The 15660-nt window shown below is 40.6% G+C and overlaps 1 protein-coding gene across 1 annotated transcript in view; it reads right to left on the bottom strand.

The window, feature by feature from the left end:
* The window catches only part of KIF26A (kinesin family member 26A), a gene marked incomplete at its 3' end in the record, with an annotated part of 103978 nt that overhangs the window by 14082 nt on the left and 74236 nt on the right, over nucleotides 1-15660 (bottom strand). The window contains exons 5-6 of the mRNA XM_082000429.1: nucleotides 14902-15085; nucleotides 1059-1268 (exon numbers count right to left, since the gene is read on the bottom strand). Coding sequence (XP_081856555.1) covers nucleotides 1059-1268; nucleotides 14902-15085 — 394 coding nt within the window. The remainder of the gene's footprint in view (nucleotides 1-1058; nucleotides 1269-14901; nucleotides 15086-15660) is intronic.

The raw sequence follows: 15660 nt of genomic DNA on the forward strand, positions 1-15660 counted from the left end.
GCGGGATCTTAAAAACAGCCTCCTGATGTGTTTGCCATTGCTTTAAGCACTGATGTGTGGGTGAGGTTATTCTCCATCTTTAGGGTTTGGATCCAACTTGGACCTAATGCATATTTTCATGTCTCTAGTTTGGGACCCAAAAAATTAAACAAAATCTTAAGAGAAGATCTGAGGGTGGGATTCTGAACTAGATCTTGTCATGTTTTCTCAACATTAATATACCATTTTCACCTTGGATGTTTTGTGATATATTTTTCACCCTAATTTTTTTCAGCAGTTCAAACTTGAAGTAGTTCTTCATACACCGCAGAGTTTGTTCTTTTTAAAGCGGTTCTAGGATTTTTTTTCTGAACCAAAGATTTTTCCCAGAAGGAAATTTCACATGTTCATGAGTACAATCTCACCAAATACACCGCAGCCCACAATCCTCTCAAATACCAGCCATCCCACTTGTGTACCAGATTTCAGGTCTGGGGCTACTACTGTACAAATACACCCGGTGGAGGCCAAAAGAAAGGCATGCGCCATCATCGGCACAACCATCAAGATAAAATAATCAGTCAAAAACACAGTATAAAAAAACTGGAAAAGGCGAGGAAAATATAAAAGCTCCCTAACTGTTTCAGTGTAGCAATCCCACGGGGTTAGCTATATCTCTTCTCCTAACAACAGCATTTAGTTTAACATTAAGCACGTGTTCATCTCCCATTGAAAGCAGCGGGGAAGGACTTTATTTCAGTGACATCAAATGGGTTAAAACCTAACCGGACGGAAAAGTGAATTTCAAATGGGCTCTGTGTCTTTCCCTAACAAGAGAAATGCAAGAAGATAATTTAGTCGGTAAATCCATCTCCCCAGATATTATTCCTTAATTTTACATCTTGACTAAACTGAAAATGTAAGATTTTACCCACTTGTCTATTAATTACCATGTTTTTTTCCAGGCAGTAAGGCAACTCATTCAACTAAAATTCCCTAGAAACAGAAAGAACTCTTCAGGCAATCAAATGCAGTGGCCATGAGAAGACTCAGGAGGTTTATAAAAGCAACTCCAGTACCTGCGAAGCATCCTGGGGGAAAACAGCGTCAAAGGCAAACATCTTTGGGACAGCAACAACGCCTCTTCTATGACCTGCATTGGAAGGCCCACTTGCTGCTGGATCATAAAACGTGATTTGCTTTTTTCGTGGGTCTACCTTTAGGAAGGACATGGATTCAGATGTTTCATGTGCTCCTTGAGAGGGACAAATCCTCACCATCACTTTCACCTGCAAGAATTCAGAACAGAGAACAACTTGAGTTCCCAGCTACAGATGAACGCATGCAAAGCATTCCTCCCAAACCCACTCCCCCTCCCATGACACGTTCATTTGTAATATTTAGGCGTGTCAGAACAACCGTGGGACAAAACCAGAGCCAGATTTTCCAGCCTGGTTTCCACCCTGGGGTCTGCACTGAACTAGCTTTTAAAGGTGCACTTTGTCGCTTCAGTTGACTGTTCCAGTTTTACCATTTCAATTTATAATCTGCAGGTATAATTCACTGTAGGTGTAATACCATGCTTAAAGAAAGGAAACTCTAGTCTCCTACTTTTCAAGTACTCAATGGGACCAAAAGCACAAACCAATCCACTCCGAAAATCAGTCTGAATAACACCAGGCTCAAACAGCTAGCACATTCAAACTGAACTAAACCTAGAATTTTTCAATTCCCAGTTCACATTCTTCTAATAAAAAAGATGCTTCCCTTACAGCCTTCCCAGGCAGGCGCCTTTACGCTGTCATTGCGAGGCTCTTCGGTGGTTAGGGGCAGATTTAACAGAAGTTTCAAAGAAGGGAAGGAAAAAAAAGCATTAAAAAGGTCAAAAAGCTTGAAAAGAAACTACTTTCAAAGTACATTTCTATTGCAGCATTGCAAATGCTGATTTCCTATGTGTGGAATTTTAAGACAGCATTTTTAGAGAGCTCAGACATGTTGGCTGTGATTTCCAAAGCAGCTTATGGGAGCCAAGTGACTGGGTCTCACTAAAGTTCAGCAAAGGCTGCACACCTGCTTCTTTTAAGCTTCTTGGAAAACATGCTCTTTGAAAAACTGAAATACTGCCTCACACCCACTTAAGATCATTTATCCTTATGAAATGCTCTGAGGTCAGAACCAGCATGTTTTATACACCTTGCACTGAAGTAAACGACTATTACAGGCACAGTGAATCACTTTGCCAATGTTCAACTCTGCACTGCCCAGCACATCAAACTTAAGAGAAAAGCAATGCTCAGCCAGAGTGACTTTCCACGGCCAGTATGACATGCTTCAATAACAAGCTGAACAACAGTATTATCTCCTTATCCCACTACCTGACAACTTTCACAGCACCAGTGTTCACCATCCGGTACCACTGGGTGAAAAGCCTCCACGGCTGTAACGCACCACAGCCAGCAGAGCTGGAACAATTTACACCCGTACTCTCCAGAGCACCCGTCAGGAGACCCATCTTCTGCAATGCCATTACTGACCCACAGAACACCCACTCCTTTTACAGCATTTGCACCTCATTTGGAAGGGGAGTGACAGATAGCAACCCCTCTGCTGCAAACCACCAGGAGAACCCTCCAAACACAGAGCACGCAGACGCTTGCTGATCTGAGTCAGGCCCACCTCTAGCTGGGGAAGCCAGGTTGGAAAGCATCCATCGCTGATAAAGAATGATCCTCCTTTTCAGTAACTTTTTGTTGCAAAATTTAACCTTAAATTTGCCAGAACAATTTGACTCCTATTTACTATGTCCTGAGAACATTATTTCATTAAACCAGTGTGCACTTACTACCCTGACACATTCTTTGTGTCTTTACAAAAAAAAAAAAAAAAAAAAGGTTTGCAGTCGGCACTTCCCCATCACTCCCGTATCCAGAGAAATAATGGCAAAGGGCAAACCAAAACTGAAAAACTACTTCACCAAAGCACAGGATGATCCACAGCAGACAGGCCGGTGCGGCAGTAAGCACCATGCTGAACTGTCCCTGCCTTTATCAGATGGGGAGGGTGGGCAATTTGAAGATTTCATTTAGGTCCTCAACTGTTTCATTTTTCCAGCTTTTACTTTCTACAGGGCCTAAGCTGCACACAGGCATCCCTGCATGGTTACATAAGCATCCTCACAGAAAATATTTTCCAGAATGCAGCTATAAAAGCTTTTCCCCAACATTTTTTCCAAACAAAGAGGTTAAGAAACAACCGACCCCTCCAGTAAACATTGCAGGAGACTCCAAAGGCAGCAGCAAATTTTTCCATCTATCAACTCAAGCAGTCCCGATTTCAACACTTCCTTTTCTTTCCCCTTTCATAGTGATATGAACATGAAAATACAGTCCCAGAAAATAAGCGAACCTTAGAATAAATGAAACAGCTGCTGCAAAAGCAAAGTGCATGAGAGGTGACACACTCAAGGCTGTTTCCCCATAAAAGCTCCACGAAGCCAGCTTTGTGTATTAGCCTGCTAGCTCAACCTTGACATGCTACCAAGGTGCTCAGAAAAATAACCTCCCTCAGGAAAAAAATAAAAACCACACCACCCAATTATATATATAAATACAAATGCCCACGTCAGGGTCACTTGATTAAATGAATTTTAAACCTTACGCTGTTTTCAAAGCACTGCTCTAAACAGTCCTTTCTATTCTCTCTTCCACCTATTATGAGATTATAGCAGCCAGAGCTTGGATAAGAGGAAAATTGGTTTGCTCCTGACCTAAACAGCAAGTTACCTCAATCACAGCGTTGCTCCCCCTGCCAGAAAGATAGTTTCACCCCCAGAAAAACTTTGTGTGTCAAATCAGCTTTTTGAGGCCATGTCTCTGAAGCAAAAAGATACTAAAATAGCTTCCCATAATGGATCAGATCCCAAATTTAACAGGCCTCAAGGGTCATCTTCATTTTTACAGTGGAAGTGAGCTTTCAAGACAAATGGGAGGGGGAAGAGAAAAGCAACTCGAGGGAGTTCCTCTTTTAGTGTTTTGGGTATAAAAGCTGATTTGCAGAGTAGGAAAACACTGATTTCAAATTTAGTTTCTCCACCCACTAAATCTCTCTATCAAGTGATGCCTCCCAGAAATTGTAGGGTTATGATGTGTCACACTCATTCATGATGCTGAGCCAGACTCTGACTTCACTTGGAAATGAAGTGAAAATACTCATGAAAGTACCAACAAGCACAAAGATTATTCAAACATATCCCTTCACAACAGCAAAAACTAAGTGCAGGAAGATCCCAGGTGCATGCATGCACTTCTAAGTATGTAAAAGAAAGGTTTGGAGTTATGCTATTTATTCTTCTTATGCTTTTTGTCCTCCTGTGTTTCAGGACCAATCTTAAGTGACAGGTTTATATTCTCCGCTCTGAAGTTCATCACAGTACTCTTCTGGGATGCGTACTGCAGAAAAAGCGGTGTACTACAGAGCCAGCAATGGTTCCTGCCTTAAGGATCAACTTAACTGCATCTTCTCCTGGGTCTCTTTATCTAGTTCTCATACAAAAGTCACGCTCACCTGTAGAGACAGCAACACGCAGTGCAGGAAATCATCCAGACACAAGGGCTTGCAGTGAGGAGAGGATTCAAGAGAACATGGGAACTTGCAAATTTTAAAGTAACTTTTGGCCCGTAACTAGGGAGCATAGCAGCAATATCTGCACTGCACTCTAATGCTTTTATTTGCTTATGGAAATGAATGTCTAGAATTAAGTGCAACAACATTAATCTCAGGCCCACTCAGGATCACACCCTTTGTGGGCAGTTACTCAACAACACGGCCAGCTTTCTGGTGGTCAGTCACAACTGCAGCGGTACCAACTACTGGTAATGCTTGCACAAAGCAAAGACAAGACAAGACAGGGATTTTAGAGGAGAATGAATAAAGGAATGGGAGAATAAGACAGGTCTGAAAGAATAAGGACAAGGAAAGGAAAAAAAAAAGCGCTAAAGGGAATGGCAAGGGCCACGGGGGGTGGTGGAGAGAGAAAGAACACGAAAAAGGAAAGACAATACAAATATGGTGATTCCCGAAAAGTCATCTCAGGCTCACAGAATCTCTGCCTTGACCACTTTTAGACTCCTTAAGGAGAGCTAAGATGGTACATCCTTCCTGTAATGGGGGTGATCCTTCTTGCTAGAACTGGGGATTTTTAGTAATTCCTTTCCCGCCTCCCCCCTCTTTTGTGTATTTCTTCTTCAATGTCACAGAAAGATGCAGAGTAAGAAAAAGAATTACAAGCAGAAGTTTATCATTATCAAGGATACAAGGATTTGTACATAGACATTCATACAGACATTCAATATTGGATAGAAGCTGCAGTTTAATGAGGATGTTGACAGAAAAAGAGGATAGGTTTGCATGTGAGTTCAATTTCTGCAAATAAAAATAGAAGAAACACAATCACAATACTTACACATTATTAACATTTTTCTCAGTGCCTGAAGACAGCCTAAATCATGCAAACCACTGAAGTATCTCATTAATTAACTGACTCTAATCTGGTGGGTTTTCTACACTGGGGGTTAACACTCATCTGCTGAACTTTCCAAATTCATGTTTCTGCAGGAACTAGGAGGTCAAGAAAAATTGCTAAAGGAAACTATTAAAATCAAAAGTGTTTGGGAAAAGAAGATGGCAAATACATCTTGAATATGCCATTAAAAGAGAAAGAATTTTAAAAGTAAATAAACGAGCACATAATTTGGAAAAGCCCTAGAAATGGGTGGCATAAGGTCAGAGGCTCACCCACCCAGTAGAACAATGGGTGTAATTTTAACCTTCACTGGCAAGTATGGGAGAGATATTCATAGCAAGCAAGGAATTTCTTTTTTTTTTTTTAACATTTATCTGTCAGCCTACAGTGGAAGCCAGGGAAAAGAAAGGCTATAAAAGCAAACATCTGCAAGCTAGAATTCATTTGCTCCAGTTGCGTAAGGGCAAACCCAGTGGATGGATGCTGTAGCATAACAACAAATGTCATACCACAGTTTTATGCACGCATAAAGAATTTTAAGGAACACAAACTGGCAAAGAGCAGATTTCTGAATAAAAGAGGGGTTGGAAGGGGAAGGCCCCTGTGCGGAGGACAATGGCTATGTGAAGAACTATGGGGATAAACCCCATATAGTTTTAGAAACATCTGATGAGACCCCTAGAGAACCACAGAACTATGTAGTACATTCAAATATCAGTAATTTGTTGGAGCCCTGAGCCAAAACTCTAGACCTTGACATCTTGGACCCTTACGAAAGTCAAATACAGATGCGTATTTAGTAATTCTGTCCTCAACAACGAAACATCTCAGAAACTGAGGGATGTCCTGGCTTGTATCTGCCCTTCCTACTCCATTGCTACTATCTACCTCGTTTCACACCTAAGGGTCACGGGGAGAGACCTTCTGCCCCATTGCCATGTGGCAGTCGCTGCTCCCGTGCTGTGACCTCCTCCAGGAGTGCTGTCCCCACGTGCCCCTTTTGTGCAGACTCGTGATTTCCAGACCTCCCCTGCATACTGAACCAGCTGGAGTTGAGGAGAACAGGACAAGGGAATCAGAGGAACCAAAATAAGAGGCTGGCTGCAGGACTGGTCAAGATAGTGCAAAACAGCAAGTGTATATCACTGCCAGAAAGCAAGTTTGGAAAAAGTAAGAGACAGACCAAAAAAGCCATGAAACCCAAATTTCAAAGCAACACTCTGACATGAATGTGAGAGACTGATGGCCAGAGGCAAGCTAGCAGTTTTGTCTAATACAACCCATATGTTTTGGATATGCTGAATTGAATGGAGCTACAGCAAAGCCATGCATCAATGAACACAAAATTCCTCCAAGACCAGTGAGGCATGCATCATCCCAGAAGAAATCACGTCCAAGGCTGAATTTGCAGAGAAAAGAGCCAGTGATAGCAGCGAAAATGACACAATCCTACACAATTTTAGACAGAAACAGCCGGGAGACTGAGACAGTCAGGTTCACACTGATAATAACCCTGTAATCAAAAGAGATGGGAGGGCTATCAACTCCGAGACCAGACAAAAGTGAAGGACAGTCTCACACCTAAAGAACCAGATTATTTGGATTCTGTTCCTAAGACTATCACAGACTTGTACCACATATTTTAGACAATGAATACAAAAAATACTATATGTATACCTCTCTCTTAGAAAAGTTGGTCATTCACCTTCCAGTGGAGTGAAGGGTGCCAAATACATCATGCGGTTTAATTTGGGGCAGATATGTAGACAGAGAAGACTCCACTAATTCACTAAGTAATGATTAGACTCCACAGCATTTTGAATGCTGAAGAAATTAAGACCCTGACCCAGCCAAGTATGTTAGCACAGGGATAACTGTAACATAAGGTGCCTCCTTTGAAATCAATGGATGTGCAGTGTTTATGTGTTTCTAGTGATGCTTTGTTAGCAGTTGATGCTTATATAGTTGTCAAGTTTCAAATTAGACAGAATAAGAAGGGAAAAATAGAAGGAAGGAATTAAAAAGCATGTAAAATTTAAAAATAGATGCAACTCAAGCCTTTTTTACAAAAATAAATTCTGACTTTGTATTTCGGGCAAGTGCTGGCACTATACTGGAATCCATTCTAAAAAAGCTGGTCATACTCTGCATTACAGAAGTATCATAATCCCTAAATGAACAAGCAATTTTATCTTTAGCAATAAATGTCATTATATCAAATTTGAATGGACACTAAATATTCCCTGGAAACACACATCCTTGACAGGCATCGTGCAGCCAGGAAGTTAATTTTGTCCGATGTTCACAAAATGGCGCATAACAGCAGGTTAATTAAATAACTATGTTTAGACATCAACCATTCTGAATTAAGATTTCTCTGCAAGAAATTACAAAGAATTCACATTCAGTTGAATTAAGACCATTTTCCAATGAAATTATTTATTTTTCAACTACAGTGTAAAACAAATTACAAAAGTCTTAGATCCGAGCCAATATTTTTCATGGATTTAATTGTAACTGACAGATATATAACCCTTGCTAAATTGGTTTACTGTGGGTAGTTCTTACAAGCCTTTCATATACTGCCACTACCAATGGATGGCAAATTTATATGCAAAATTGCCATGCTAGCATAGACCATCTAGCTCCCCTGGGAGAACCTTTTTAAAAAAAAAAAAAAGAATCACTTCTGTATGGTGCTCTGTTAAGGAAGAATTGATTCTCTACTCCCAGAAGACACGAAGAAAACTATTTCATTTTTAAAGGTGAAAACAATGTATAAGAAATTGTGTATTTTTTATGTAATTTTTACACATTTTTGTTTAAGCAGTTCAAGGCATTTCAGCAGGGATGGATGACAGGACTATGTACATGGATAGAAGAGTACTTAGTATGATACATGATTTATATCAGAAATAACAAGTCTAGTCATTAGGAAACAAGCAGCAATAAAGATGACAAAATTAAGCACCTATTTGTTATCAGTCATCAAACCATCATAAGAACCAGTGAATGGGACATACAGCACACTTAAGAAAACCCTGCATGATCAATAAATCATATTAGCAGTACCTTAGCTATAGCTTGGTAAAGCATAAATGAAAGTAAATGTCTAAAGCGCATAAATGGAGACCAGCATGTATATACCTGTCCAAGAAACATGTCTGACAATTCAGGTTCTCTTTAAATGCTCCACTTCAATTGTCTCGCATAGGAGGATTCTGTCATTCTAACATAAAAAATTGACAGGATCCTTGGAAGAGACAAGCACTTAAAGTTGCTGTTGTAAGTGATGCAGGATTATAAAGAATGAGCTGAATAGAACCTCAGAAAAAACATTTTGCATGAAAAAGGCTTCCTACCATGCTAAAGAAAAATAGCAAATTAGAATGCTACACAGCAGCCACTGTAGAAAGGATGTCTTTTTTAATACCACAATATGATAAATTATCTTAAGTAGCACATTAATGTCAGAAATTGAGCATAATCTAACTTCTTTCCAGTGACAATATTAAATGGCTTTCAGACGTCTTTCCTACATTTCTGACATTAAATTTAATAACACCCAGAGAGACCACAAAAATGATTCAGTTACAAGAATCATACTGTACTGGATCATTGCCTTTTAAGTAGGATTCAGCTAAATGATTTGGACTCTCATGTTTTTGGCACATTCAGGAGAAAGGTATGAAATTTGCTACATAGCATTTATCAGTAGTGAGCAAAATTCCTTTCAGTATGTGGTTTGCACTGGTAGTGGGATTTTCCTTTGTGCATCAGAGTTTGATTATTGTTAGTAATATGAAAAGCCAGTCCCAGGTAGACCTGCAGTCCTAAGGGGGGGTTTTGGGGGGTTTTTTGTTTTGTTTTTAAACTTTTCCCTGTTTGGTATTCCTGAACATGGACAAACCCTGCAAGCACCTGTAGAAGTGTATAACATTTTGCACTCCTAGTAAAGAGAATTAAGCAAAAGGCTTAATTAAAGATTTGTATCATAGAACAAGTGCACACACTCCTTCTTAAATTATTATGAGGGGGAAAAATGGTATTTGTGAAATGTAAAAGAAATAAATAAAAATAAAAATAAATAAGACATTTATTCCCCACCTTCCAAGAGAGTACTTGAAACAATAAGAAATTATAAAATTGCAAAAGATACATATAGGGTCCCTGCTGTAGTAATTCTCTAACAACAAAAGTATTCAACCATACCAAGCCATATAGCAACTTCACCACAGCAGAAATGTATGATATGCATGGGCATGATGATGTGAGACTACGAACAAATTTAGATCTTCAGCTCAAATAACCAACAACTGAGTTCAAGTGCAAGAACTGTCTATCATAATCTTTTCATGTTCCTGCCTCCTCCAGCAGCTCTGACAACGCACAGTTACTGCCTTTGCTATAGTCATACAGCCTACAAAAAGGAAGAATTCAAGCCTCTTCCCATCCCCAAATGTTCATCGAACTCCCAAGTTCAAGACAAGGTCCCACAACCAATGACAGGACCTGCCAGCCAGATTAATTCCAATTCTAGTCACCACAGAAACACCCAAGACAGTCCTGATGCTGCCTATGCTCAATTCAATCAGTTCCTTACATGCAACTGTCCCTTACCCCAATTCACAATAATTCTTACTCATGTGTTTAACTTCAAAACCAATAAAAGGGACTTAATGCATGGGGAAGCTCTGCACTGAACTGGTGCTTTGGCCAAAGGGAGCTTCTTTGGCAGGAAAGCTTGACAGTCGTGCTAGGGCAGCTTTGAAAGTGCACATCAAGTAAGGAAGTTAAAATTGCAGGTAAAGGTGTTAATTTGTTTGGTGAGGTCCTTTTTTCCAAACGTTTAGGCTCACTGGGGTCCAACTCTATACCAGCAGCAAAATACACACAGCTGCTGCTTCTGCCTCTAGAGTTTTAGGACCCAGCTCTTCCCTTGCTCAGTCACAGCAATAGCTCCACTCTGAGAAGATAATTTAGAGATATATACATGGGGAGGCGGGGAAATCTTTACATTTCTTCAGTTGTTACCATCCTCTATTAAATTTCTTTAAACACGCTACCTCAAGGAAGAAGGCCAGTAAAGAAAAAAACATCCTGAAGAGGAGCCTGCAGTATTTTTATCACATACTGTTAGAGACCCGCTAAAACTAAAGGTGCTTAATCTTCTTGCCTCCTGAACAGTCAATAAAGCATTTCTTTAGAAGCTCAGACTCATAATAACAAACCTAATGCTGTAGCTTCCACAATGGCTGGTAAAATGGGTTACAGTCATGCCTGATTTCCTTACAGCTTATCGTTTGTGCATGCATAGTTAGAGCTCCTTTTCTTATGCACATTACCCGTGTTAATCAATACTAAAGTTCATCCACTTCTTTATCCACTTAGTAACTTCAGTGTCATGAGATCTTTTTGCAAGTCTTCACAGTCTGTTTTAGCTTTGGCTACTCTGAATGCACAGGTTCACCACCTCATCCAAATGATCTAGGAAGACACTGCACAGCATGGACCTCCATACGACACCACTGCTAGCTCTGCTGCAGCGTGCGATCTGCCCTCTCGTTTCCTACCAGTTATTAAACCACTAAAGAATACGTGACAGCTTAGGGGTTTTTAAGAAACCTAGGTCAGGGCACCTGTCAAAAGCATTTTCAAAATCCAAATATATCAACCAGACCAACCCTATTGAAATGCTGACTCTTTCACAGAAGAGTAATGTATGTGTTCCACCTGTAAAAGCTCCATCAGCTGATCCCTACTGTATCACATTAATCCCTGCCTGCTAATTTCTATCTTTATTATTGTTGCAACCACTTTGCCTGGTTGCCTGGTCTGAAAGTCAGCCTTACGACACTATACTTAGACTGATTCCCTCTGGAGCCCTTTTTCCTCTTTTGGCCCCAAAGTGACATCACGTTTTCCACATTCTGTTCCTGTGTCCCTTAGAATGTATTGAATACCAGCTAAAAGAAAACCTTCAGCATCGGGGTGGGGTAGGGGGGAATATTAAGAATTACCATAGCAAGGAAAATACAGAAAGCCAATCATGTCGGTCATTGTAAATGTTTCAGCATGTACCCCAAGCTTTAAGCTTTCGGTGGATTTACAGAAGAAATGAGACTACCTAGAGTGTGTCATTACAGACAATAATTAGTTGTTGCAGGATTCAGGCCTTACTCACTAGTTCCCTCCCAATGTAAATGGTATTTCCGCACAGTTGACGCATCATTCACCACTTCAGCTTTTCATAAAGGGAGCCACGTTGCTCCCACTGAAGCATCTTGAATGCTTCATGGGTTTCCAGTTCGTTACTCTATTTTTCATTCTCACATAACTTATACTCTTCTCCCTAAACTTTATCTCTTCAGCCCCTTCACAGTAAGAAAACGCACGTTTCTCTATGGAATCCTGTCCTATTCAGAAAGAAACCATTTGAGAAGGGAATTAAAACTTGTCAAGCTATCTGTGCTCAGAGAAACCACCCCCTTGAGGAGAATAGGGACTGGTCCTCAATGGGTCATTCTCAGCTTAGTAACACAAAGTTAGATGGGAATTAGGCAGCCCATAAGCACAGCTACTTTCTCACCTGTACAGCAGAAACCAGGAAGGAACCAGTCCTCCACATCATAACTAACCATACAAGACAAAACAGCAGCAAGCCGGGAGGTGAGGAAGGAAAAGGCTTCCTCACCAGCTGCTTAACCCACTGCCACCACACAGTCATAACGGGGCGAGGGACACCGCTGACCTGGGAACAATGACAGAAACCAAGGAGAACACCATCCATAGCCACAAATGCTGCATTAGAAAAAAATGACTCCAGAATCCATCACTGATTCTATCCCCTTTGCCTATCTTGTACTTATTATTGGACAGGCTGCAAGAAAAAGCCAGGAAAGAGATAATCAGGAGGAGTGTAAAGTAAAAAGCTGCTAGAAGAGGGACTGAAGTTAACAGAGGATCACAGCACATCTGCCAGTGTTTGCTGATTCGTCTCTCAATTGCTATGATACTTAAAGCAGTGAGGAAGAAAGGTAATTACTTTATTCCCATCATCCTCATCACGAGATACTAGCTGACTAAATCTTGATCAGCAGAAGCTGGTGAAAAGGAACTTACAACACAGAATATTACTGCACAGTGGGCTGCGTAAAGTAATAGCAGTAAATGTTACCAAAAGCTTCTTGGCATTGCTCAGGAGGTGGTGAAATTATCAGTGTTTAGTACTAAAAGATCACCTATATGGGACTGACACTTTTCCTTTGACTACAAGTTCTAAGAATCAGGATATATGAGATTTCATTTGTGCTGACTCGTAATTTTTACAGAAGAGCTATATTACTGGAGGATTGTTTCTATGGGCAAACACTGTAATTTATACAGTGCAAAAGAGGAATGGGTTAAGAAAGACATTTAATAGGCACTGCATATTTAAACTGTGGATCAGAAAAGATGCCTAGTTACTTTATTTTTTGAGGAGCAGTAAGACTAGTAACTAGCACACCATTTGGATGGTCTAGATCTTAACTCAGGAACTAACAGGCTGTTTCAATTAGCAGAGCATTCTTATCCTCTCCAGCACAGCACAGGACTCTTCCAAATTGTGGTCAACAAGTATGTGGTGAGAAGGACACAGCTGGAACCCTGGGCTCAAACAAACAGTATCTTCAATAATGTTTTCAGCTGAGAGCTAAACCACAGAGACATGTGAGGGTCAACAGCAGCTTGTTGACCCAAAAAATCTGGAAATTCTTGGTGTAGTGTGCCAGACAGGAGAGAAATACCACCCACACTGGCAGCATGGGATACATATATATCCCATGTTGGAGAAGAAGCTCACACAGCTGAGCAGCACAGCTGCTCAAGGTCCTGCCAAGCCCCTTGGCATTCGAGTAGAGCTCTCCCCTTTGAAAGCCCTCTGCTGTGCTCCCTAATGAAGAAAATAGGTAGACTACATGACCCAAGGCATATAATCTCCTGCCACCTGGGATCATGCACTTCTTGTCTTTATTAGACTTTGTCGATCTGTTTGAAGACACCAGATAAACCAGAGCTTTCCACAAGGTGCAAGTCATACTGGTAAGCTCCACCGGCCACCCTCAAAACACAGGAAAAAGGCTGAAGTCTCTTGGCTACACATAGCTGCAGGCACACAAGTGCGGTGAAATGCAAAGACAGTTTCATTAAGCTGCAGGCACAAGGAGCTGGAAGCATGCTTTAAATGTCTTCCTAAGGCAAAGAGCCTCAGAAATGCCAACGCTCCATTATTTCTGGTGCCACGACCAAGTGCTAAGCCTCAGGTAGAAGAGGCAGGCACAACAAATGGGCTCTGCTAAAACACACACATAGAAAGGGTATTCCTTAGCAAACCCCCCTCCACCTGGGAATCTCTAAATTACTGTGCCAGGTTTGCTGTATTCCACCATTTAATACGACATCCTCTTTTCTAGCACACTGGAAAAACAGAAGAAACCACATTTTCACCTTTGAGTTTCCACCAGCTTAAAATAGCCCCAGTTACTCCTTTGTTTTCCATTTAGCACAAACTCACAGACTTAAGAAATACAGAGTATTCTCTGTGAGCAACAGTGTCAGCTGTAGGTATTTAGGCTGACAGTCTTGTTATGTTAATGTTGATTTGTACGGTTACTCAAGGTGCATATTTTAGCTCTCCTGTGCACATTACTTCAATTCTACCTTCAAACGCTTATCTTTTGTAACCTATGTAAATAAGTATTCAGGCTCTGCTGTGTGGGTGATTAAACAGTTATAAATATGAATAAAGCTCTAAATAATTGGGTTGTATTTTAATTAATTTTAAATAAAAGTAGCACAAATTTTACAATTTGAAAGGTGCTCTATTTCCTAAGTTGGAGAGACATCTATTTCTCTCCCACTACTTCATTTCCATACTCATGATTTACAATGACATGTGAGAAGCGAAGGAAACAAAGCCTCCTCAACGTATCTCCTTAACCTCAAGCAGACAGACAGCACCAGCACCGGTGTCTAAGCTTTGCTGGTAATGCAGAGACTACTTCTGCCAAAACTGAAGCCTGTATGTGCATTGGTTTTGGATCAATGATGCCAAAGGAAAATTTGTCTCTTGCTTTAATGGAGGGAAAGGCAAAACAAGCTTTGCCAACATTGTTGTCAGTGATGTTAACTGGCTTCAAGGAAGCCAACAGTCTAGCACTGAATCTGTTCTGAGGCTGCCAACTCTTTCCAAAGTCAACAAGTGATAACAGCTCTCAGACACATTTAAAACAGTTGTGGCTACCTCTCTATCCCAAGACCATTCCCTTGAGGCTATCCAACTCTGTTCTAGGCTGAAGGCTTCCAGCCCTGTTAAAATCCATCTAGAAAACTATTTTTAAAAAATTGAAATCTGAAGTTACCTTTCCAATGCCAGGGTTGTCCTTGATTTTGGACACAGCTCTCAGAAGGCATGGTGGTGCTGGGGGAGGACAGAGCTGCAGGATGCCACTAAAGTTAGTAGCATAAATAGAGAAGTCGTGTGTGTGTGGCAGGGGCGGATGGTATTTCTTTCTCTTCGAAGACAGGTTAAGCTTCTGTGCTGCTCTGTATAAAAGTAATAGCAAGAAAGGACAATGTTACTAGGCGTTAATGGGACTATGGACCAGACAAACAGATGCTCATTGTCATCACTGCCTGCTTAACAAATCAAGTCATCGTGTTCTAATCTGATTTCATAAGGACAAACCATCAGGAGACTAATAGAAGGAAATACGGGTAGAAAAATTACTGGCAAAATATTCAGTTAATTTCTCCCCCAACAGAGTTTCAATTATAATTTCACTTTCCCCTCTTTCCCGCAACAGCTTGACAGCTGAATCCTAAAATGCTAAAATCTCACTGACATAATAAAAAGCTGAAATAATCCCCTTGTCACTGGCAGGACCAGATGGACTTTGCTAGTGATAACATTATGAAAGTGGTTCTTTGTACTGTACAAGTTACTCAAGGCAGAGAGTAACACTCCAAGTCAGCTGAGCTCAAGATTCTCTCTTGTTGGCTGCACTGAAAATCCTTAGATAACAGAGAATTTCCTTCAAGACTGATTGTTTTTTTCCTCCTCAATTCCATTCTTTCACATTAAAAGGGAAAGCTATTAAAAAGACATGCTTTAATGTTCT

This window comes from Phaethon aethereus, assembly GCF_964289735.1.
Source record: "Phaethon aethereus genome assembly, chromosome: 5".
Lineage (NCBI taxonomy): Eukaryota > Metazoa > Chordata > Aves > Phaethontiformes > Phaethontidae > Phaethon > Phaethon aethereus.